The sequence below is a fragment of the Condylura cristata genome, unplaced genomic scaffold (genome assembly GCF_000260355.1).
Source record: "Condylura cristata isolate star-nosed mole 26May11 unplaced genomic scaffold, ConCri1.0 scaffold00024, whole genome shotgun sequence".
Classification (NCBI taxonomy): Eukaryota; Metazoa; Chordata; class Mammalia; order Eulipotyphla; family Talpidae; genus Condylura; species Condylura cristata.
This window is the reverse complement of record NW_004567125.1, coordinates 26,786,227-26,811,333: the sequence shown is the minus strand read 5'-3', so window position 1 is coordinate 26,811,333 and position 25,107 is coordinate 26,786,227. Positions and strand designations below refer to the sequence as shown.

Genomic DNA, 25,107 nt, shown 5'->3' with positions numbered 1-25,107 from the left:
GCGTGGCATTTAAGAGGGTGCCTCCCCCAAAAGTAACAAAGAGAACCCTCGTCAAAGCTATCAAATGCGTTAAAAAAATACAAATTGATTGCTATTTACTTGTGACAACTTTTGTTAAAAATATTACTTCTGTCTCTAGAAGAGAAAACTCTCTTCATATAATATGGAAAAATAAACTCTACCAAACCCACAGTCACCATTCTTCACTCTACCCTGGGGTTTTGGCTTTTGCGTCTCCAAATGTCACCACCACTATAAATGGAGGACATGATTCACTGTACTCTCCAGGGTTGCAAATAAGAGGGAAACGAGCGGTAAAAGGGAGAGACTTCAGAAGTAGGATGGCTTATCTGCTAACCAAAGGGAGGGTCACAAGGGGGTTTCAGATCCTCCTAAAAGTCAGGGGATGTCCCCTCATCTCTTCTGACCGCAGATGGCCCTGCTAACGCTTGGGGCGTTCTTCATGGAAGGGGTCAAAGCCATTTAGGTCCGGCATCAATGTCACTGCAAAGGGCTCCTCTTACATGTCCAGGATCACAATAAAACACTGAACTGGAGGAATGGGAGAAGACAAGGATACATAAAAACAGTAAAATGTTTATTTTCTTAGAAAAAAAAGTGGGGAAGGGATTCAAAATGATTGTGATCACACTTCCGTTTGCATCGGAGCAAAGCCAAAGTTGCAAGCTTGATCCTTGATTAAGATACCTACTAAGTGAAGCGACCTGCTGCTCTCTCCTAGGAGTCACGCCACACATGCTCTGAGTGCTTCTCTACTTCTTCTTAGCAGAGAAACAAGGCTTGCCAAAGCAGCCATCCCATCTCCAAAGCTCAACACTGTTGGTGGGAAGGAGGAAAGTTCTAGCGCTCGGGGGGAGGCAGGGAAGAAGAAGAGAGGGAAGGAGACGCTTGTCTGAGAAGTGGAATTGGTTTAGAATAGAAGTTTGATATCTGAGTTCACCACTACCTCATCTTATAGAAAATAGGTTGGAGAGCATCTGTAAAACTGACAGTATCTTTCAGGTGAGATTGCAGAATTTTGCTGCATACCTGGACACAAGAGAAGTGAAAAGTTGCAACAAGTTTTAAGTAGCAGCAACAAAGAAAGTTCGATAACAGTTTTGTTTTGTTTTTAGCAATATTCCTTTGCAAGTTCATTAAGAAACACTGTAATTTAATGGGGCATACGCTATGGAACGATCTTCTTTTGCTATAGTGCTGTCCGTTGAAGAGAACCGACCTTTGCAAAGATTTCAACTGGGGTGTAACCTATTTACACAGTAGTAGCTCCAGGTTTGAGTGGTAGAATTGGTGCTATGTGATATCCTCTTCTTCCGAACAGTAATCTCGACCCTTGAGGGAGAAAGAAAAGAATAATGTGTGAATGAGAAATTCAAAGCCAAGCCGGAGGCAATTCTTTGCAATCAATTTGCGCTCAGTCTATGTATCCGTGCAGCAGAGACCAGGTCAATTGATTTATAAACTGCAGAGACCTCAAGGCAGGCAAGCTTTACTAAGCCCCAAATAAGATCTTACCTTATAACGGCAAGAGCTTCTGCTAGGTTTTCCGAAACTCAGTCTGTGGAATTAACAAATGGATGACCGGTCTCCACCCAGGAGACCACGTTCTCATGAACAAGAGAAAGTGAAATGCAAAGTCAAGAAGCCACTTTCAGCGGCTTCCCACCTGGTCTCATTCCACCAGCCTGGAATTCAGTTTCAGGGAGGGTGTAAGTGAGGAATGTCCTAGTTTTCATGCACTTTTGATTAAACAGGGGTCAAAAAACAAAAAACATGGGCCCTCCCTGGTGGCGCAGCGGGTTAAAGCACTGCATTAAGAAGCTAAAGCCACTTCCGCATGAGTTCGATCCCTGCCTGCCCCAGAGGTGACCACGTCGCGTGGCAGACCTCTCCTGACCCGCCCACTGCTCCCCTCAGCAGTGTATTCGTCGATCTGCCTGTTCTGCTCCCCACTCTGTCCCTGGTGAATCCTCTCACCCTCCACATCTCTAGCCTGTACAGCAGTTCTGTATGAATAAATAAATCAATCTTTAAAAAAATAAAATTAAAAAACAAAAAACATGAATTCACTGAAGATATGTAACATATCCAGGGCTATGCTTGGTATGTGTGGGGAAGCACAAGACAGTCAAAGATGCTTCTGATTCATTTGATAACCAAATAGATTACTGGGCCTAAGGACTATATACAATTATTACTCTGGGACACATTTCATCCTCTCTATTTTGCTATAGAAAATATGCCTAGACTGAAAATTAGGAGTAAGTGGAATTAATCTCTACCCTTTTGCATTCTTTTTAGGACTGATACCTCACTGAATCGCATTCCCTCTCCAGAACTGTCAGTCCACTGAATTACAACCCCCCCGCCGTCCCTCCTTATGACTAACTTAACTGGCTCCACCTGCAATCCTGGGAATTTGGGAAGGCCATTGTGCTCCATCTCTAACAGTTTTCTGTGTCCCTCTGGGGTTGACAGCGGCATCAGAAGCAAACCTCTGCTAATTGCTCAGAAGCTCCCCAGCTGGGAAGTCAAATATCTTGACTCCTGTCACCCCGGTTGCCCATGCCCCCTCGGTCCTGGAAGTGAAGCCCTGACTCCCCTCACATCCCTTCACCCCTTATAAAATCCCAGGACTTCTGTCACTCGGGGACAGTTGTTTTGGGGTGCCTAGCTCACCAACTCCCTTGATGGCCAATTTGAATAAGCTCCTTCAACAAGGCAATTCTCATGATTCAGAGTTTGGCTTTCTGGGCATGAGCAAAGGACTGGGCTTGTAGGTTACAGACTCACACAAGCATGGTTAGGACAGGATTTAAGCTCCATCTCTGACCTAGCTGGGTTGCACATGGTTTCTTGGTTTGCAATCCTCAGAGACTAGCACAGGGACAAAGCAGCCTCCCAGCCTGCGTCAGAGATGAAGGCTTTGTAAAATGTCATGTGCTGTTACTATTTGCACTTTTGACTTTGTCTTTTTAAATTCACATTACCTTTCAATTTTGGAGTGGGTGGGGGGAGGTGGTATTTCTTTAAAAAAGGACTTTCTAAGTAATTGGAACTTATTTCTAAAAAGCATCAAGAATTTAAAATAATAGTATTACACACTACCATATCTCCCATGTATCAAATGTTTCTGTGGCACATTATCTGCATATTGGAAATCTTTCACATTCCTGGGCCCTTGACAGACTACTCTGGACTCTTGATCAGGCTACCGTTCTGGGTCTCAGTTTCCCCATCTGTACATGAATATAAGAACATACTTACTTCACGGAGTTGCTGAGGATTAAATAAGGCCTAGCTCATAATTTTACACATGGCATATTTGGGTGCACCTGTGTGTGTCTGATACGGTTTTTAAATGCTGCCACACAATGAAGTCTTCAGAGTCTGCAGACGCATGAGGGGCGTCTTCTCCTGTGCCAGATGGTGGCAGAGGGCTGTTTTCTCTGAATGGGATTCACTAATGAACAGGTTTCCATTTCCCCAGCCATCAACTGCCCTCTCACCCCTCCCCATGCATCGTGTCTGAGCCCCGTGTCACCTCCAGTCTTGTTTTATCTGATGTGCTAAATGTCTCCTGGGCAGGGACACAGGCTAACCAATCTTCTTGAGAAGTGTGCCTTCCATCGCCAATCCCTAGACAGCCAGCCAAGAAAAGGGCCTCTGTCCAAGCAGATGCCAGTCAAGTGTTCACTCAGACACTTGGGAGACATTCTCTGAGTCAATTGCTGGAGAGCTAGAAAGGAGGGCCATGGGGTCCTCTGCCATTGGGAGTTTATCCCCAAGGTGGGAAACAGGATGCAGCCAAATATAGCAACTCACAATGCCAGAAAACATAGGCTGCTCCCCACACATCCTCAGCTCAGCAGCTTGGAGAGCAGCCATGCAGAGGGATGATGGCTGCTCAGTTCAGCTGGAGGGAAAGGCAGGGGTCCTGGACTTTTCATGGTGTGTTTCTATAGGAGGCGAAAAAGGGTATATCCGGCATGTATGGTACAAACACACTGTTGTGCGACATTGGCCAAAATATCATGTTCTGGTTTCCTGGGGATGACCACGGTCTCTGACTCATAGATACCTGGGCACCGGAATAGGAACCTTCCTCCTCTGGCTGTCAGTTGAGTGGGCACTAAGGTATAAACCATGATTTGACAGTGTCAGGGGGCACTCCCTTCCACCTCAGCCTCATACCCCAGATGGACCCGAATCCCTGTTTTCAAAGCTTCAATGGCAGAACCAACTTCTGCCACTCTTTTCCCCTTTTTCCTATCTAAATGAAGATTCAAATAGAAGCACAGACTCTGCCAAGCAATGGGGGTTAGAGGGTGTCTTATCTACAAAGAAGACATTGGAAGCCATCACATGTGTGCACACGCGCACGCTCACGCTCACGCACACACACACACACACACACACACACACACACATGGGAACTGGGACACTCATCAATGAAGAAGTGTCTCTGAGCCTGTAAATGAGTTTTGCAGCAGCAGGAACGATTTCAGGCCCTTCAAATTGACTGTTCCGTTGCCCCTTTGAGGGGCAAATGTCTACAAACCCTCAGTGTCAACTCAAGGCTGCAACCTCCATTTTCTAAGTCATCTAATGTCTCTGAGATTTAAGTGGTTATGAGAAGGAAGAAAACAGCATTAGTGGCTCTGCTGACATCATTTCCGGACTATTTACACCAACTCCACTGGGCCGGAGCGGTGTCCCATTGCTGTTACTTGTGGGGAAGCATCGGAGAAGCAAGCCCAAGAGCCCCAGGCTGACCCTTGCCTGTTTGGTATGAGGGTAGTGAGTCGCTAACTAAATTTACACTCAAATCATGTTTCATGTTTGTTATTATCACCTGCCAGCAGCTGTGGGAAGCAAGTATTTTGTGAACAGAAAATCTGGAAATCAAAAACACATCAAGAGCAGGAGCTACCACAGGGCCCATTGGTGTCATTTAGAGCAAGGAGAACCTGGGGGGATTGTAATTGGAGGCCCCTCAATGCACACTGGACACACCACAGGACTGAGCTGGCTCTTATAACATGACATCGTGTCTCATTTACATTTTTAAAGGACCTGGGGCTGGGAGGCACACTGCGTCCTTCTCCCTGCAGCATGCCCTTTCCCCCAAAGGGACTATAAAATGGAAGTCTTTGTGAGGATGCCTTAGCAGTCAGACTTGGGGGCTGTCAGACACAATTCCATCCTTGTGCAAAGGACACACTGGAAACCACAGAGAGCAAAGTCCCCAGGAGGCCCCATGTGCTGGTAGAGCGGAAACTCCCAAGGATGCTGACAAGGAAGGGTTGTTTTGAGAACTACAGGGACATTTTAGTGTGGCCTCAAAAGATCTCCAGGAGCTTTTGCCTACAGAAACGCCCTGACCACTCACTCCCCTCCTTTGTATAGCTCTCCACGGCCTATTGAGTTGTTTATAGTCTTCTCTTGGAAACTTCTCAAAGTTTATGTCAACACAGGACATACATTCCTACGGTTTGAGGGGAAGGAGATTTTGTTTGATGAAGTGTCTAGGCTAAGAACGAGAGGGGTGAAGGAGCAAAGAATGAAAGGCCATTTACTAAAATTTAAATTCTGCTAGGTTAAAGGGAACAAATTGTGACTTTAAACAAAGAAAAGTCTGTCAAAGTGTCTGCAGTACTTTTTCTTCTCAAGTTTAAGCTGACAAATAGTCTAGGACTGGCCATCTAGCTTCAGATCATAGACATGTGTTTTTCTTTCAATTAGAAAAGGTTTTTTTCCCCACATCTTCCTCCTACAAGTGAAACCATCCAATATTTTTCTTTTTCCACCTGACTTACATCACTGAGCATAATCCCTTCTAGCTCCATCCGTGGTGCCATCAATGGCATTATGTTATTTTTTATTGCTGCATAGTATTCCATAGTGTATATGTACCACATCTTCTTGATCCAACCATATATTTTTGGGCACTTGGGAGCCAAATAAGGGATGAGAGCAAAGATAACTACATCTATAAAAAAATCAATACAATAACACTAAACAAAATAAACAGACAGCTATAAATCAGAGACATTCTGTGGGGGTATGGGGGAGGGAGAAGAGACAAAATAGGGGTGGGAAAAGCATAAGGGACTGAGGTGATGGTGCACGGGTGAATGGGTATTTGAAATTATATGGGAGTATACCTGATGTAAAGTATATGCAAATAAAGAAATTATAAAAAAAGGCTTTATTATAAGAAAAAATGCTGTCAGATCAAAGTGCAAAAAATCATATAATTATGGCAAAATATTTAAAAACCTCTACACATCTGCCCCCACAGGACCATGGAATTATACATGAGTGCTGAGCTCTGAATGTTGACACAGACATGTATAGACATGTGTATCTCTAGCTATGAATGTATACATTTCAAGCATATAACAGCCAGAGGCAAACTAAGCTCCCAAAGGAGGAGATCAGAGTCTGGTGAAAGTTACCAAGAAGAAGCACGGAGGCCCTGGTTCCCCAGCTGTACAATGGGAGTCAGCAGTAATACTTACCATGGGTATTTTGGCATAGGTAGGAGCTTAAATTATAGCTCATAAATGATGATACTGGAAAATGAGATTAATAGATTCAATAGTTAAAAAACTCTCTTGTCTCTCCCTGGTGGTGCAACTGGTTAGGATGCACACAGCACTGCAAACTAGCTGTAGTGGCTTCAGTGCGAGTTCAATCCCGGTCCTGGATGGACCCACATGGCGTGGCAGACCTCTCCTGTCTCGCCCGCTGCTCCCCTCAGCAGTGTACTTCCTCAATCTGTCTGTTCTGCTCCCCACTCTGATGAATTCTCTCACTGCCCCTTAGCCTCTGGCCTGTACCCCAGTTCTGTATGCATAAGTAAATAAATCTTCTAAAAACAAGCTCTCTAGGTGAGAAATGGGTTAGATCAATAAGCTACCCTCAGCTCTTCAAACAAGCTGGACATCTTGAGGCCTGGGCACTTGGTCTCCCTCCTTCTTCCTGGAACTTCCCCTGTCCCCAACCCTCACCTCCCCAACCACTACTTCTCATTTTCTAGGTCTTTGCTCAAATGTTACTCTATTGTCTTCCCAGAACACATGATACACAACAGCATTCTTACTTTGCTTCATTTTTATTCATACTACATAGCATTACCTTACATTATTAATAAAGTAATCCATTTCTTTATTGGCTGTTTTCCCAGCAAATGAGTGTTCCAAGTGTGCAGAGACTATTTTAGCACTGTGTTTCAGGATTAGAGTAACAATTTGTGTGAATGAAAGGATGGCAAGTACCTGGAGAGTTCTGGAGCCAGAGATGGACTCCAAGCTGTAGGACAGACGTCCATTTGCCATATTCTAGACACAAAGCCATCTGGGACACTTCAGGTCTTTTTAAACTGCCCACAAACTGTTTAACAGCTAAGAGCAACTTAGTCTAGGCCTTTGGAGCCACAGGCTAATTCTTCCCAGACAGACAGTATCCCTCCGTTCATTCCCAGTGAATAACATGGTTTCCTTCTAGGTCTTCCTCTTCTGACTGATAGGTATTTTAAAATTTATTTTTATTTATTTATGCATACAAGAACTGAGGTACAGGTCAGAGATGTGGGGGTGAGAGGATTCACCAGAGACAGAATGGGGTAAAGAACAGGAAGATCTACTGAGATACACTGCTGAGGGGAGAAGCAGGCAAGACAGGAGAGGTCTACTTACTGCATCATGTCGGTCACCTCCCCCCTCGCTGGGGATGGAACTCAGACCAAAGTGGCTGGTGATAACTTGATAGTGCTGAGATTTCACCACCTATACCACTAGGGAGGCCTCCGGCTGGTAGTTTAAACACATTCTTTTAAAAATGGATCCACCAAAACATCACCACAGAATAATAAGATATCCCAGCAATAGAGGCTAAGATATGTTAGAAGTATATGTCTTACAGGAGGGTTAAACAGAAATAGGAGATTTCAAGAGAGTCACTGAGCTCCATCTTGACAATAACAAGATCTAAAACTGAACTTTTGTCAAAGCTCTATGGAAGGAGATAACTCTTCTCAAAGCAACAGAAAAGATCACAAAGGAAAAAAAATGAACACAATTTTATCATGTAAAATAAGCCTTTGCTTGTCAAAAAATAATAAAGCACAATAAAAAGGTAAGCTTTGCAGTGGGAAAAATACTGGTAGTGCACAATGCGTAGATGCTTAAAGTTATGAGACATTCATCCCCCCAAAAAACTGAACAGAAGATCTCAATAGAGCAATAGAGGACAAAGTGAAAACTCACTAGGAACAAAACAAAACCAGTTAAATAAAACACAAGGAGAAAAATGGTCTGCTTCAGTAAAAGAACAAAACAATTAAAATAACTAGATATTATTTAAAAACAGTGATACCCAATTTTTGAGAGTGTACAATGAAATGCAAATCTCCTATATTGCTAGTAGCAGTATAAAATGGCATGGCTATTTTGAAAAGTAATTTGGTAATATGTATTAGGAGTCATAAAGCTGTTCATACTCTTTATTATAGCAACTGCAGAAATCAGCCTCAAAGATAAAAGCCCAAATATATGTTTTTTAAAAATATATGCATTGGTTTCCTGAGGCTGGAGGTAGGAATGGGGGTTGACTGTATGCAAGCAGAGTGAAGGAAATATTCTAAAAATGTAGTGTGGTGATTGTTGAGCAATTTGGTAAATTTTCTAAAAATCACTGCAATGTACATATAAAACAGGTAAATTTTGTGCTGTGTAAATTATAGCCCATAAAGTTGTTAAAAGTACATGTACATATATCTTCATTGCAGCATTTTTATTAGGTATTAAAAAATCAATCTAATATCCCAAAGCAAAAATGGTTTCTAAGGTATAGTTTATGCATTCTTTCCTACCAAACCAGCAAACAACCAACCCAAACAATCAACCAACCAATTAACCAACTATCAACTGGATCAACCACCCACTGTGACCCCAAAGCACAGGACTTTCATCTATACCACAGTATTTTCACCCATTTTGTTCTTTTCCCTCATACACCCTCCTTCTTCTCCCTTTTCCTTTACAATCTTTTTCCAACATCATGTCTTCAAGTGACAATAGCTCCTGCTGCTCTAAGGAGGATCGGTCTCTTCCCCTCTTAGTCACCTTCCATTTTACCACCATGTTTTATTGTGATTTTAGCCAAAATGTTTGACTCCCTTAATTGATGGGGTGGGATATGTCTCTTATTCACCTTGGTATTTTTGATACAGGTTGGAACCCTTACATGGGCCACATCACTATGGTTACACACATTCGGGTGTTTGGGGCGAGGCTGTGCTGGGGTCAGCATGAGGTTGGTGGATGATGTTCGGTAGTGCTGCACTTTTACAAATGAAGCACTTTGTCAGTATTTTACAGATCATGCTGGAAAAAGCAGCCTTCTCTACCAATAACTGACAAAGCATAAGTTTTGAGTAAGTTTATCCGTAGAGACTGGGGAACAGCCTACTTATATGAATTGCCTGGAACTCAGGAGAAACACAGAGGGACTGTGCTGAAGTCCACTATTCATTACTCATCATATTCATTTACATAAATAATATCTATGTACACCACACTTGGAACTATGCCTGATTTTCTTTTCAGAATATACACAATCACGCATCTTAAACTCAACATGTAGCTGTTGTCACAAAGCTCTGAATCAGACAACCTGGCAGATATTGCAAAGGGGTCAGGTAACTAAGTTCTCCAGTCAAGTTTCTCATTTTGGAGAACGCAGAAGTAGGGTTTTGCAATGAAGTCTCATTTGTTTGTTTTAATGGGGCTTATTTCTGTCTGAAATGTCAGTTACACTTATCACAAAGTGAGTGCGTACATGCTGAATAACGGACTTTGGCTGCATTTTCCTCTCCTTTATCTCTCTGAGTGACACTGGGAACGTCTGTTAGTTTCTGGCCTGTGCATTATTTTGATTCTCTTGCCTCTTATCTGCTTCCTTCTCATGATTTATTTTCCTCCCCATCTTTCCTAATTGTGGGCTCCCCGAGTCAGTTTCTTGACTGTTATCCTTCTTTGAGAGTTTGTCTATCCTGTGGTATTATTAGACTGAACTGGTCATTTTTCTGGGCACCAAAGAACATCTTTTTTTTTTAAAATATGTATTTATTACACCATCCTTCATTTTTGTACAATGTTTGGTTTTCTTGTGAAATTCCCACCACCAATTCACCCTAGTACCATCACCATAATCCCTTGTGCTCTTCCTTCTCCTGTCCTGATTCTTCTCCCTCCTCCTTCCCTACAGAGTATCTCTGATATATAGTTGCCTGATTATTCAGCAATTAAAAAGGATAAACTCATGCCCTTTGCAGCAACATAGATGTTGCTGGAAGGGACAATAAGTCAGTGAAATAAGCCAGAAAAAAAAAAGAACAATATCGAATGGTCTCACTTATAGTAGGGATGTAGAGAAACCAAATGAGGAATCAAAAAAAAAGTAACTATAATAAAGTAAAAACCAGAAAGCATCTTGATTAATGAAATATAATCACCTCCACTGTATTCTGGCGTGGGGGTTTTGAGGCCTTCCCCACCCTACCTAGTGGACCTTGTCCACTAGGGATTCAGCGGCCCTCTCTCCCCAACCAGCACTTGTCTCACTGCCTTTTCCTCTCTGTATCACACATCCATAGGGTTGGAGGTGTCAGGACGTCTCTCATCAGGGAGCATTTCAACAGAATTTTTGTTAACAACCCAACAGCAGTTTATAACAATAGTTTTGAGGAAAAGCTGAAGAGAGACAAAAATAATTAGCTAAGCAGTTAAAGCCTCCTCCCCTGGCTTACTTCATTACAAAAATCAATTGAGGCATTAACGGCTGCCTTCGTTTCTAATGAGCTTTAGTCTAATTAGACTCACAAGTCATTATTTCAGTTTGAAAAAGGTCTCATTTGCAGTGAGCAGTAGGAGTGGCACGGCCTTTGAACATGTATAGGAATATCACCACCATCACAGCAGTAAAGACAATGCCCCAGAATACTGGGCTTTTCATGTCCGAGAGAGAATCGGTATTAAACAAACAGCTTTAACCCCGCCTTGAAGTGTTTATAATAGCCCAATTCCCATTCTAATAACAAAAGAAGGATTTTTAGAAGGTTTTTCTTTAAAAAGATTTATTTATTTATGCATACAGGTCTGGGGTACAAGTCAGAGGTGCCGGGGCAGTGAGAGGATTCACCAGAGACAGAACTGGGAACAGAATAAGCAGATAAGTGAAGTACAAGTCTGAGGGGAGCAGCAGGTGGGTCAAGAGAGGTCTGCCATGTCATGTGGATCACCTCCGGGCCAGGGATCGAACTTGCACTGAGGTGGCTGCTCTAGCTTGAAGTACTGTGTTCTAACCCATTGCACCAGCAGGGAGGGCCTGGATTTGTCATATTACTTTTTTTTTTTTTATTTAAAGATTTGTTTATATATGTACACAAAACTGGGGTACAGGCCAGAGGTGCAGGGGCGGTGAGAGGGTTCACCAGAGACAGAGTAGGGAGCAGAACAGGCAGATCAATGAAATACACTATTGAGGGGAGCAGCGGGCAGGTCAGGAGAGGTCTGCTGCGCCATATGGATCACCTCTGGGCCAAGGATCCAACTCGCACTGGAGTGGCTTAAACTAGCATGCAGTGCTGCGTCCTAACCCATTGCGCCACCAGGGAGGGCCTGGATTTTTTAGAGAAGTTTTAAGGCCCATATTTTTCAAGCTTTATCTGACCAGATGCTGACTCCAAAGATACCCCTTCCCTGGGAGGAGGAGAAAGGGGCAAAAAATGTGGGTCCTCATGTCTCTAAGCCACATGGAAATGATGCTTCATGTGTTCTCTGCCACTGTAAGCATGAAGGCAGCAAAGACAGAAGTAAAAGGATGAACAAGGCTGTGTTCTAATAAAATTGTATTTGTGGGCACTGAGATTAGGATTTTCCATAATTGTTCATATGTTCACAATATACTATCCTATTTTTTGCTTTTTTCCTGTTATTTCGATGGTCAAAACCATTCTTGACTGGTGGGTTAGATTTGACCTGTGGACAGTGGTTTGCTGGTGGCAGGTGACAGAAGCACCAGCTGGGGATTCTCTATCAAGGGTCTGGTCTTCGCCAACAGCAGAGATACTTCCATCTTGAGAGATGGGGCCGGAATTCTCTTCTAAAATGTCACTTTATAAAACCATTTTTGTTTTACAAGATGGAAAGTCATCAATCAAAATTAAATTTATATTCACCTATAATCCCACCTTCCTGTAAGAGTTTTTGAATTTCATTTAAATCTCTGTCATGAGTGCCCTTTTGTGTATCTGAATGCTTCAATAGATACAACTTTTCCACTTTTTCCACTGATAAAAAACTGTTTCTGTTATAACTAATTCCTCACACTGATAAATAGGTAGATCATAATTTCCAAAATATTTGATGGATTTAATTCAAAGGGAAGTTTTAAGTAATCTATTCTCAGGTATAAGAGCTGAGATTCAAATACTATCTGTCCACATCAGGACAACCCATGTTGTGGATTGGACCTTTAGAGATCTCTCCTTAATTTTTACTTCCTTCAAGACAGTGTCTTGGGAAAGTCTAGGATTTTAATCTATTAGCATCTTGCCAAGGATGAACCTTCCAGACAAATGCTTTAGAGCTCTTTGCTCTGAATGATTTGCTTATTACCCGAGAAGTTATACTGAACATGGTGACAGTTTGGGGTAACTAGGTAAGCACACACCTTATTTCCTTGTAGTTATTAATGACAAATAGTCAGGAGTCAGATGGAAATCAGCTTTCTTGCTAGATTAGAAAATGCAGCAATCCCCTCTCACTCCGTCCCTTTTCAATAGTGGATGCTGGTTTCCACCTCGTAAGGGGTTGGCAGACCAAAGAGAGAGCATGAGATATTTCTTGAACTGGTTCTTTTCCCTCTTCCCCTGTGTCTTGGATCACAGTGCCCACCTTCCCTTCAGTTTCTCTTTGCTTTCAGAGGGGAAGCAAATGTGTCTGGCCCAGAGAGGACAGCAGCTACTGATGGGGTCCCTTCCCACAGCTGGCAGAGGACAGTGGACCAGCCAGGGATGCAGAAAGAGACCCAGAGGACAATGAGGAATGAGTGTCCTGGGTTAAGACTGGGGAGACCGTGTTTGCTTGGTCCCCCCGCCCCCACTCTTCTAGGATAGGGCTGAGGTGGCCAAGCTACACTCTTAGTGAGGAAGAAAGCTTTGATCCACAGGTATGAATTAGGCTCCTGAGAATCCATTGGTGTGATGAACGTAATGTATTTTCTGGAAGGAATACTTTAGTAGCAGGATAAGACCTGAGGGAGGCCCAGAAGATGCAGGAGAGGCTGGGCAAGCAGAAATGACTGGAATGCAGGGACCAGTTGAGCTAATGGATCCTGAAGCTCTAATTAAATTAAGAGGTGTCGATTATTTGGTCAATAGGCAATGAGAATAGCAATGAATAGCGGTCAATAGCATCTGGCCATGACAACCAGTCTTTGGAGTGATTGCGAGTGAAATCCAAAGCAGTAGCATCTCTGGTCAGTACCCAGGTACTTGTGCATCCTGAAGGTACTCTTCCCCTAAACTGCAAACTCTGGGATGCAGTGGGAGGAAGGCGCAAGGCCAGTGACCACTGTCTAATTTGCTTTCTCCACTTGACATTTTATCATAAACCTACTGCTGATTTCATTAACTTCTTTTAATTTTGATAAATTTGAAAGGTACAGAAAAATATAAAGGATACCACAAACACTATCTTTCCATCACTCAGACATAAGAACTCGTATTCTCCTTAACCTTTGTTTCTAGTCCCTCCTCAAATTCATACATCTTGCAGGAAGATCAAAGACAAGGCAAGTCTGCTCCAGGCTCACCCTTGGGGGCCAATTGTTAGGAGCTCTTTTTCAGAAGAAAAAGGAAGGCAAGGGAGAAAGGGAGGAGAATGGGTTTGCATGGAATCCTCTCCACTATTTCCTAATTGTCTTAAAAGTCAGATCCCCATGGATAAGGTTGCTGGTGAGGCTCATGGGTATAAGGATGCAGACCATGAAATATATCATGAAGAAATCCATAGATTTTTTGGGACCCAAATATAGGTTCCAAGTGATTAGGAAATCCTAAATTTTACTTAAATGCTTATATATAGTATATTATTAATTAATTAATTTATATTTATGCATACAAGAACTGGGGTACAGGTGCAGGATAAAAGGATTCACCAGAGACAGAGTGGGGAGCAAAACAGGCAGATGGACGGAGCACACTGCTGAGGGGAGCAGCAGGGGAGACAGGAGAGGCCTGCTGTGCCATATGTGGGCCAGCTCCCTGGCCAGCAGATAGAACTCAGACCACAGCAGTGTCAGTGCTGAGACTTAACCCCTACACCACCATTTAGGGAGGCCCCTAAATAGGATATTATATGCATTTTTACAGGGAGAGTCTTTATAATTTCTGCAATATTCAAAAAAGAAGCCATGGCCTGACAAATCCTAAGCCCTGCATGAGAAAAACCACCCCAATGTAAATGGCGTGTATTAAGACATTATTTACTATTCAGAATTCTCTGAGACAGCAGATAACTGCTTCTCAGCTGTTCTTACATCCTCATAAAGCAGAATATAAATTCCTGTAATTGACTGGATATTATTATTAGATACTTAAAATTCTATTTACTTTTTCTGCTTATAAGAAAACTTAAATATCTAGTAGAAAGTATCTTAAAATCTGATGGGACTTGTATTTTGTATTTTATATTTTATTCAGAAACTCCTGCCAGGGGCCAGGTTTTAGTGATCTAGCTATTTTCTTCCTCCTATAAGTAACTACATGGAAAGACTGGAGTTTAAAATCTTAATTAACAGTAAATAGTGATTTTCTTTAAAGGTGCAGAATCAGGCAAATGTGATCATATCACATATGGTTCAGGAATCTGAACTAGAATAATAGTTAAATATCAGAGTGAAAAGTAATAGATAAAAAAGTCCAACATATTCCCATTGGTTCAGAGGATTTTCACTCTCCAAAAGGAAAAGGAAAAGTAAGTCAAGAAGAGGTGCTAAAGCTCCCTTGAGCTTTCACTGCTTTCCTGACAGTCTCTCCTGGGGCAGCACAGTGAGATGTTCCAGTGTCCCAGGACCTGTCCCTACCACCTGGTGAAGAGACCTCGATTTCAACAGCTGCCTCCACAAATACTTGTGTCCTGCACAGGACTTGACTTGCAGTGACAATGGGGTGCAGGAATGTTGCAAGAAGGACTTTTCAATCAGTAAAGTACTTATACTTTTTAGAGAAATTCACTTTAAAAAATTAAGCACCTTAGGACCCTCCCTGGTGGCACAGGGGGTTAAAGCACTGCACTAAGAAGCTTAAGCCAATTCCTCATGAGTTCGATCCCTGCCTGCCCCGAGGAGATCCACATGGCTGGGGAGGCAAACCTCTCCTGACCCGCCCACTGCTCCCTTCAGCAGTGTACTTTGTCGATCTGCCTGTTCTGCTCCCCACTCTGTCTCTGGTGAATCCTCTCACTCTTTGCATCTCTGGCCTGTACCCCGGTTCTGTATGAATAAATAAATAAATCTTAAAAAAAAATTAAGCACCTTAAGCAAGAGTTTCCTTTTTATTTTGTATGACATTTTAAAAATACTTCTTTATGGGCCCTCCCTGGTGGCGCAGCGGGTTAAAGCACAGCACTGAGAATCTGAAGCCACTTCCGCATGAGTTCGATTCCCGCCTGCCCCGGAGGTGACCACATGGCGCGGCAGACCTCTCCTGACCCGCCCGCTGCTTCCCTCAGCAGTGTACTTCGTGGATCTGCCTGTTCTGCTCCCCACTCTGTCTCTGGTGAGGCCTCTCACCGCCCCTGAGCCTCTGGCCTGTACCCCAGTTCTGTATGCACAAATAAATAAATAAATTAAAAAAAAATACTTTCTTTATGTTCTAAGTAATTACCATAATGTCTGGGACTTAATAGGTGCTGAGTACACATTTTTCAATTGCAATTTTCCTGCTTGCTTTTCTTCCTTTAACTTTTTAGCAACCTGCTTGCCAACCTATTGTGCAGAGGTGACTGCCTCCCAGCACAGTGGCAAGAGTTCTCCAAAGGAGCTTTGACTGCAAATTTAGCTTCTTTGCACTAATATATTTACATCTACTTGGAGGAAAACAAAACGGAGATTTCTTTGGATATCAAGAAGAGAACTGAAAGGCAAATTCAAACCATGCCCCATGGATACTCGATAAATACAAAAGACTGATCACAGAAGAGTGAGTTTAAATCACCACAGATAAAGTCAATTTTGATTCTAGTGGATTTAAGGAATGGAAAGGAATTGCTGGTCATTTCTGAGAGAGATAAATCTCAAAAACAAAGGCTTCAAGAAGGACATCAATTCTCAGCATGAAAATGAACTTGATTTTTAAAAAGTCAATTGTATAAAGCCTGAAGAATAGATTTGAGTGGTATTTATGGTTGTCTTCATTGCTAGGAATATTAAGCAATGGGTGAAAATCAGGAACATAGTTCATTAGAATCCAAATTCCAGTTTTGGTGATATAAACCATGGGAAGATTATATCAAGCCAAACATATGTATTTAGAATGAGCATTTTAATTTTTGGAGGTTTTGTGTTTACATGATACATAGTGTGGTGTATTTACAATATTCATCAGGATGAACTTTAGATAAGCAGGGATACACTGGAAAGTGTGGCCCAGACAGGATAAAACATTACTTACAAATTTGTAACTGGGCACATGTCCAGACTATATATGTGTGTGTGTGTGTATACACACACACACATATATATTTATATATATGTATATATACATATATATTTATATATACATTTATATATATCTATATATCTATAATGATAATTTGTCTTTGAACATAAATGTATTCAATTGTGGAAAGGTTGCTTATGTTGATTATACAAGTGCTCCTTTGTCCAGGGAAGACTGCAACCAATAATGACAAAGTTATGAACTTTGATTTTGTGGTGCTAAATACATTAACCTCTATATCCTGGATGCAAAAGGAAAGGGGATTTGCAGATGATATGATAATTAATATACAAAGAGACTCCCTAGAAAAACTAACTTAAATAATAAACCAGTTCAACAAAAGGATAGGATACAAAATCAACACACGAAAATCAGTTGTCTTCCTACATACAAATGATGAACTGGAAGAAGAAATTAAGAAAGCTATCCCATTTACAATCTCACCAGAAAAAATTAAATATCTGGGATTTAACCTAACAAAGGAGGTGAGGATCCTTTACAAGGAAAACTATAAAGCACTGTTAATAGAAAAAGAAATGGCAAAGGGAAGATATTCCCTGTTCATGGATTGGAAGACAAAGAATCAATATTGTTAAAATGACCATCCAACCCAAAGTAATTAATAGGTTCAGTGCAATCCTAATAAAAAATCCCAATGGCATTCTTCAAAGAAATAGAACAAAGATTACTGAAATTTATATGGAACCACAGAAATCTGAGAATAGTCAAAGCTCTCCTGACTATAGGGGAAAAATAGAGGTATCACATTTCTGGACTTCAAACTATATTATAAAGCCATAATAATTAAAACAACACAGTACTAAAACAAAAACAGACAGATGAATGGAGTAAAATTGAGAGCCCAGAACTAAAACCACACACTTATTAGCAACTAATATATGAGAAATGAAAAAGTATATACAGTGAAACAATGAAAGCCTCTTTAATAAAAAGTGCTGGGAAAATTGGACTGCAACATACAAATGAGTGCTTGATCACCATTCTACATGATACATGAAAATCAATGCAAAATGGATTAAAGACTTGGATGTAAGAACTGAAATTATAACATACATAGACGAAAACATAAGCTGTAAAACATTCTGTGACATAAATCTCAGAAACATCTTTTTGGAATCATCTCCAGCAGCAAAGAAAATAAAAGGAAAATAAACAACTAGGCTTATATAAAATTAACAAACTTCTGTACAGTGAAAGACAGTGTTCAAACAGATGCCTTACTGGATGCCCTATCTCTGATAAGGAATTGATATCAAAGATCTACAAAGCACTCATACAACTCAACAAAACAAAAACAATCCAATGAAAAAATTAGCAAAAGAGCAGACACTTCTACAAAGAAGATACTGCAGATGGGCAACAGACACATTAAAAAAAAAAAAAAAGCTCCTATATAGCTCATCATCATTTGTTACCAGGAAAATGCAAATTAAAATCACAATGAGATGGCACCCCCCTTCTGTGAGAATGGCCTGTATCAAAAACCAAGCAAACAGAAACCACAAACAAGTGCTAACAAGGTGTGGAGGTAAAAGGAAACGTTTACACTGCAGGTGGGAATACAAACTGGTCCAGCCCCTATGGAAAGAAGTGTGGGGATTCCTCAAAAGACTAAAAAGGTGGATTTACCATATAATCCAGTGATTCCATGACTCCTAGGAATCTACCCAAAGAGCACTCAAACTAATTTGAGAGGAAACCCACACTCCTATGTTTACAGCAGCACTATTTACAATAGTCAAGAAATGGAAACAAATCGAAGTGCCCAGAAGAGAAGGAAGTTGTGATATATATACCCACAATGAAATACTACTCAGCTATTTAAACAGATAAATTCCTGCCATCAGCAGCAACATGGATGAAACTGGGAGGGATTTTTCTAAGCAGAGTAGACAGGAGAGAGATAAATACTGGATGGTTTCACTTACATGTGGCATCTAGAGAAACCAAACAAAGGATAAGAGAAAGACAAACTGAAAGACTGACCCCTGAAAGTAAAGAGTAGCTCAGAGATACTTAGGAGGGGAGAGGGTGGGGGAGGGGTGTGGGCGGTTTGGTAATTGGGAAAACCGTGGTGACCACACCTGCTGGGAGAAATCCTGTACTGTGAAAAAATAAACAAGGATGTTTAAAAGGTAACCAAGAAGCAAAAACAAAAGCAAAAAGGGAAATCAGCTTTCAAATGGGAACAATGAATTTCTAGTAAAACAAAGTTTCAATTATGGAGACACACTGGGAAGGAATAAGATAATTTTCAATGCTTTATTGGAAATTTATACATGTTATTAAAAAAACTGAAATTCAGGTTTCAATTTTTCCAGGCTACCTCTACTTTTGAGCAGATTGTTTTATTGCCAAAAAATTACCAGAGGAAAAATAATGCAAATAGGGAAAAATCTTCACCATTATAGTGGGAGCAAAATATTACTTTTTATACTTTTCTTTATCAAAACAAACTGCTATCAGCAAGTCGAACACCTTTTGAATCAATATGTGATACATGGTATAATCACTCTTAAATGAAAATTTCAATCTAAAAAATTATGTATAAGCCAAAATTTTACTGAATTTATTGAATTAATTTTACTGAAAATAAAATTACTCTCTTAAATGAGAATGTATAGTAAAGGAACAATACAGATTAAATTACTTTTTAAAATCATTATCCATCTTGTATCTCACACTTGCAATTTTTGCTGGTCTTTTAATAGCATCCGAAGATGATGCAATTGTTCTTTTTGATGCAATTGTCCTTTTAGGAACGTCTATGTCAGAGAGGGATTTGCTGCTGAAATACAGATGAATTTGAACACCTTTGTATTTTTCATTGAGTGATACAGATCTATCCTAACTTAGGAATTCATGATGATATGCTCAGATAAAAGAGTCACAAAAAGTAAAAGAGAAATAAAAATTAATGCACAGTGCTTTCCAAGGTGACACCTTAACATAGTTGTGTTGTGCTCTGAATTACAGATTTTACTATTCTTCATAATAACATTTTCAAACTACAACCTCAGATGTGTAACTTTTAAATTTAAAATTGACCCCTTTCAGGGGTCAATTTAAATTCTACAACTGTTACTGTACTCTAGACTTTGTTCAGTTCATCAGAACACAGCCCTGCAAGATCAAAACTTGGGCGCAATTTCCACACAGATCAATCTTGCATTCCACCGTACCCCTGCAATCCATGCACTCCCTCAAAGGCCATCTGGACACCCTCTGGGAGTCAGACTGGGGTGGGCTACACTTCCCACTGGACCTTGCAAAGCCAGACAGGCTTCTCAAGCACCCCAGGCGCAGCTTCTTTCCCGGTGACATGCAAAGAAGACCTGCCCCCCATTCACTGCTCTATGAAGCGCTGACCGCAGCCCATGTGGAGGTGTACGCGGCACTCAGAGTGGTGCCGGGCATGGAGTGGCCTGGGTGGGTTCTGCCCAGTGCCCAGGGCCTTCTTCCCTGCCATGTGAGGTCAGCGCAGGATCACTGCAGACAGCACCATAGAGAGGAAGGCGTGGTCTCATTTGACTTCACACTCTCAGGACTCCTCACTCAACATTTTTCCTGGCCACATTCTTCTTTTTTTTTTTCAGGGAGAGAGATTTTCATTCTAATTCTCTATTCCTCCCCTTTTTAAGAACAGCTTTGTAACAGAAACTGGATTTTGTTCCCCTAACATCTGAGACAACGAACCCATTTCCCTTGAAAGATGTGAACTTATTTTGCTTCTTACCTTTTCAATTTTTTCATCCAGCATCCTGAAGAATTCTTGTTGGCTTTCAGAGATGTGCATGCTGGAAAAGAAAGAGTAGTTAAGGGAATATCTCGATGCTCTTTAAAGAGTGGCTCCCTCAAATGGAAAATGCCCAGTCCCTGAACTTTGGGGCAGGCTGGTCATGGAAGGCATTTCCACAGAAATAATTTGGGGTTATGTTAGGAACCAAATGTCTTTCTCTCATTTGTAATGGTCTTCCAGAGTCTGTGGTGTGAGGGATACATTTTTCTTGCAGCATGTAAGTTACTTACAGTGAAGTTACTGTTACTTTTTCAGGTACACATTTGTGATTTCAAAATAAGAGTAGGCAAGTCACATGCGGCTTACTTCTGCCCTGTGTGTAACCATAAAGAGAAAGTGTATCCTGTTTATTATATGGAAAGGTGTATTCTATAAAGGCTGTGGACATCCCATTGGTGAGGACACTTGCCCCATCTTGTCCCACATCTTTGACAGCAAGCACAGTGGGACGGACGCAGTTGTGGGTGTGTTGGGGACCGGGGGGGGGGGGGGGGAAGTGGGGGGGCTAAATGACAAGAGTCTCAGACAGGCAGGGTACAGGGAGGAAGGGGCCTCAGTGGTAATAGCTCATGACTGTAGTTTCTTCTTGGCCAGTGGTTGTGGGGCTCCTGGGAGGCCCCAGGAGGTCCCGGATGCTGGGGTAAGAGCCCCAGTCTTCAGTGTTCCTTCCAGTTGCTGTCAGTGTGGTGAGTCTGGAGCAACTTGTTTCCTTCAAGTCTGGGGTGGTGAATGCCTGAGTAACATCCCCCTCAGCACCACAGCCTTTCAGGGATTACAGACTGGCACAAAGGATCCCACACCCTTCAGGCTGCCTGCGATAGATAAAGGGGCTCAGAGGAAGTTTCCCTGTGTGTAAAACCAAGACCTATAATCTAGGAGCACAATGACATCAGCTCGGATATAAAAAGGAAGCCATGAAAATACCTGACGCCAGCAACCAGTGCTTGCAGTTAGAAAGCACTTACACAGGTATTTCTAACCTTGACATGATCATCGAAATTAGGTTCATGTCCCGTTTCAGAAACAGGCCTTGAGGCAGGTTAGCAAGGCAGAGCAGAATTGTGAGGATGAGAATACATTAAACGGTCTCCTCTATGTTTCTGTCTGGACAGCAAAGTTGTTCAGTGTGGCTGAATTCTCCCAGTTTCTTCATAGCTTCAACATCGTAGGGACACATTTTTATTTGAGCTACTCTGGATGCAAACCTGTCTAACTTTTATGCTCTTTAAAAGAGAGGGTCTTCTGGAGACATTATTTAACCTTCACTCAGCAAGGAGGTGCCACTTCCCCGTTCTGAAACAGCCCTTCCTTTTCGATACTGGGGCCCTGGAGCCAGTCTGGGACACCCCCCACTAAACCACCCCCCCACTAAGCCAAAGGTCTTCATCACCAGGTTGTCCTTTTTGGAGCGCCTTTTCTTGTCCGAGAGGATGTCAATCCCTCTCTGGTTTCTCAGGTATTAGATGCTTTCATTTATAAAGGAAGAATGTTTGATGCTAAGGATCTTTAATAAGAGTCTGTATGGCAGTACAAGATTTAACTGATTATGTTTAACAATCTCACTCCATGACTCAACCTGGGAGGGCACCAGGGTCCCTGAGCACTTCCCAAGCTCCGAGGTTAACCTGAGCCACCAAAAGCTTTTCTTTCTGTGAAGCCTCAACCTCATGGGCCCAGAGATGACAACACTGTGGTATCTAAATGAAAGTAATCAAAGGTAAAATGGGCAACATGGGCTTTCTAGATGAAAATGAAGCTGCCTTCATTTTCAGTGACTTTAAAAGTTTCCAAATAATAAAAACCTAAGCCACAAAAGTATGGGAAGACAAGGTCCTAATCCCCTAACATGTCACCTGCCAAGATGGAATTCAGTTATCAGATGAGTTCCTGGCAAATGTTGGCCTAAACCCAGATATATTATTTAAATGATTTATTTTTATTTATTTATGCATACAAGAACTGGGGTTTAGGCTAGAGGTGGTGGTGAGGAGATTCACCAGACATAGTGGGGAGCAGAACAGGCAGATCTACTGAAATAAATTGCTGAGGGGAGCAGCGGGCAAGACAGGAGAGGTCTGCTGCACCGTGTGGGTCAGCTCCCTGGCTGGGGGTGGAAGTCCTGCTGCAGTGGCTGGTGGTAGCTTGACAGTGCTGAGACTTTAACCTTTGCGCCACTAGGGAGGCCTTGAACACAGACATTTGCTTATAATGATCATTATTATTGTGCAACAGAACTTCAGGGAAGTGAATGGACCCTCATCCTCTCTTTGTGACACACCCTTACTAATAGTAGTGTGTGGCTCACTGCAATTTAACTAGTCATTATTTTGTCCTTTAAAAATAATGATTAATGGGACCTTATTAAAGCACCCATGAAACCAAAATCAACACCAAAATTTGGGACCTTGACATCAGTCTGGAGCCAACTCACCTCCTCCCCAAGCAATGTGTTTACTCTGGCCAAGACAGAACCATCAGGCCTCTCTTTCCATTTTGGAGCTTCACTGCATTTCTGTTTGCACTTAAAAAGCAGATTACTTTAGTTGTTTTTAATTTAAAAAGAGCAGATGATACTTGATAACCTTTCAAGACCTGCTTCTTCCTCTGGCATTACATCGTGAGAGGCCCCATGTGTGCACATGGGCCTGCATTCGACCTGACTGCTGGTAGCCACTGCGTGCCTGGAGTGCAGGTCACCTACTCCATTTCCCGAAGAGGACATTTCCCTTGTTTCTAATCATAAGGCATTCTTACCAAGTGCCAGACACAGTGGGTGGCACTCGGCACATGCTATTTTATTTAACTGCTCGTTTTATAAAGGCAGGATTTTTCACCTCCATTTTTCTCTTTTTTAATATTTATTATTTATGCATTCAAGAACTGGAGTGCTGGCTAGAGGTTCAGGGGGTGAGTGGATTCATTAGAGGCAGAGTGGGGAGCAGAACAGGCAGATGGACTGAAATACACTGCTGAGGGGAGCAGTGAGTGAGACAGGAGAGGTCTGTGCCATGTGGGTCAGCTCCCTGGCAGGGGATTGATCTCGTGCTATAGTGGGCTGCAGATAGCTTCACAGTGCTAGTGCTGTGCTTTGACCTGTGGTGCCACCAGGAAGGGCCCTTCACCTCCATTTTTCTTTGAGAAAACTGATGCACAAAGATGGAGGTCATTAGCCTGAGATCACTAATCAGTACACATTGCTTTACCTGTTGCATCCGGTAATGATAAGAGGATTGCTGCCTTTATGGCATTGTACTTTCCTTTCACTTGTGGGAGGAAAACTCATTATCTTATATAGCTTCACAAAAATTAAAGGTCCTTTAATCTTGTATGTTAGCAAGAAATGAAAATTCCTGGCTCTCCAGAAAGAGTTCTTGGTTGAGAGTCACACCTCCATTATTCTGACTCGTCCTTTAAAACACACACACACACACACACACACACACACACACACACACACACACACACACACGAGCATGCAACTGGGTAGTAGATGGGATTTTCTTTATAATTTTAATGAAAACACATGAGCTAACTTAGCCACTTGCTCTGAAAGCTCCAGCATCTGTGATCTGCAAGAGTTCTTGTTCAGTGTGTTAGAATGAAGTGAATATTCAGTCTTACAGGAAAAAAAGGAATTTCTCCTTTACAACAGTTTCTCCTAAAAACTCAGAGATAAGAGAAGCACTTGATAACAGCACAGATCAAAGGGTTTAGATGAAAAGATGGTTGTGCCATCAGAAAGCTGTCCCTTAAGGCAGATAACAGTGATTAGCAGTGAAGTGAACTCCAGAGGTTGTGGTAGAAGCCTAACAACTAAGGGGCAAGAATCAGCTGTAACATTATCCTGACACGGTAAGTGATTTTAAAATGTCCGGTTTTCTTTAAAAGCAAAAAATTAAATCACTGGGCACATTCACACCCAGGCACCCTAAATCCCTAAACTGGAAGCCAGGTCCTTGGTCAGTGGGCCAGGCTGATGTGCTGATGTGCCAGAAGATGTCTGTATCAGCTTCATGGTAATAACCACAGGTATTGTAGCTCTTACTTATGATTTGATTGATGTTTATATTCCCACTAGCAGGGTTTAAGGGTGGTTATGGTTCCACATGCTGGTCAACCTTTTGTCTTTTTTTCTAAATTTTCTCGAGTTTTCTGGTCTGGAATGACTTTTTTTCATATCTTTGCTAGCCATGCTTCCTCCTCAGTAGTCAAATGATTGTTCATTTCTTTAGTTTCTTTCTGAATGAGTGCTCTGTCTTTTACTGATTGATCTGTAGGAGTACTTAATATATTCGGAAACTCAGCAACTCAATGATATGTGTTGCAAGCATATTCCATCATTTTTGTAGATTTTCACTTTCACACAGAAGTTCTTAATGCAGTCATATGAATTAAGGTCTGCATCCCTAGTGACTAATTCAAAATTCTTCTGTCCCCCATCATAAAGTTATTCCTTTTTTTCACCATCTTCTAA

General features: G+C 41.7%; 1 protein-coding gene across 1 annotated transcript in view; it reads right to left on the bottom strand.

Annotated features, from left to right (window-relative positions):
• Positions 1–579: 579 nt before the first annotated feature.
• The window catches only part of LOC101628255 (chromosome unknown open reading frame, human C1orf21), a 136,104-nt gene continuing 111,576 nt past the window's right edge, over positions 580–25,107 (bottom strand). The window contains exons 4-5 of the mRNA XM_012729123.1: positions 20,571–20,631; positions 580–1,353 (exon numbers count right to left, since the gene is read on the bottom strand). Of these exons, the coding sequence (XP_012584577.1) occupies positions 1,315–1,353; positions 20,571–20,631 (100 nt within the window). The 3' untranslated portion in view covers positions 580–1,314. The remainder of the gene's footprint in view (positions 1,354–20,570; positions 20,632–25,107) is intronic.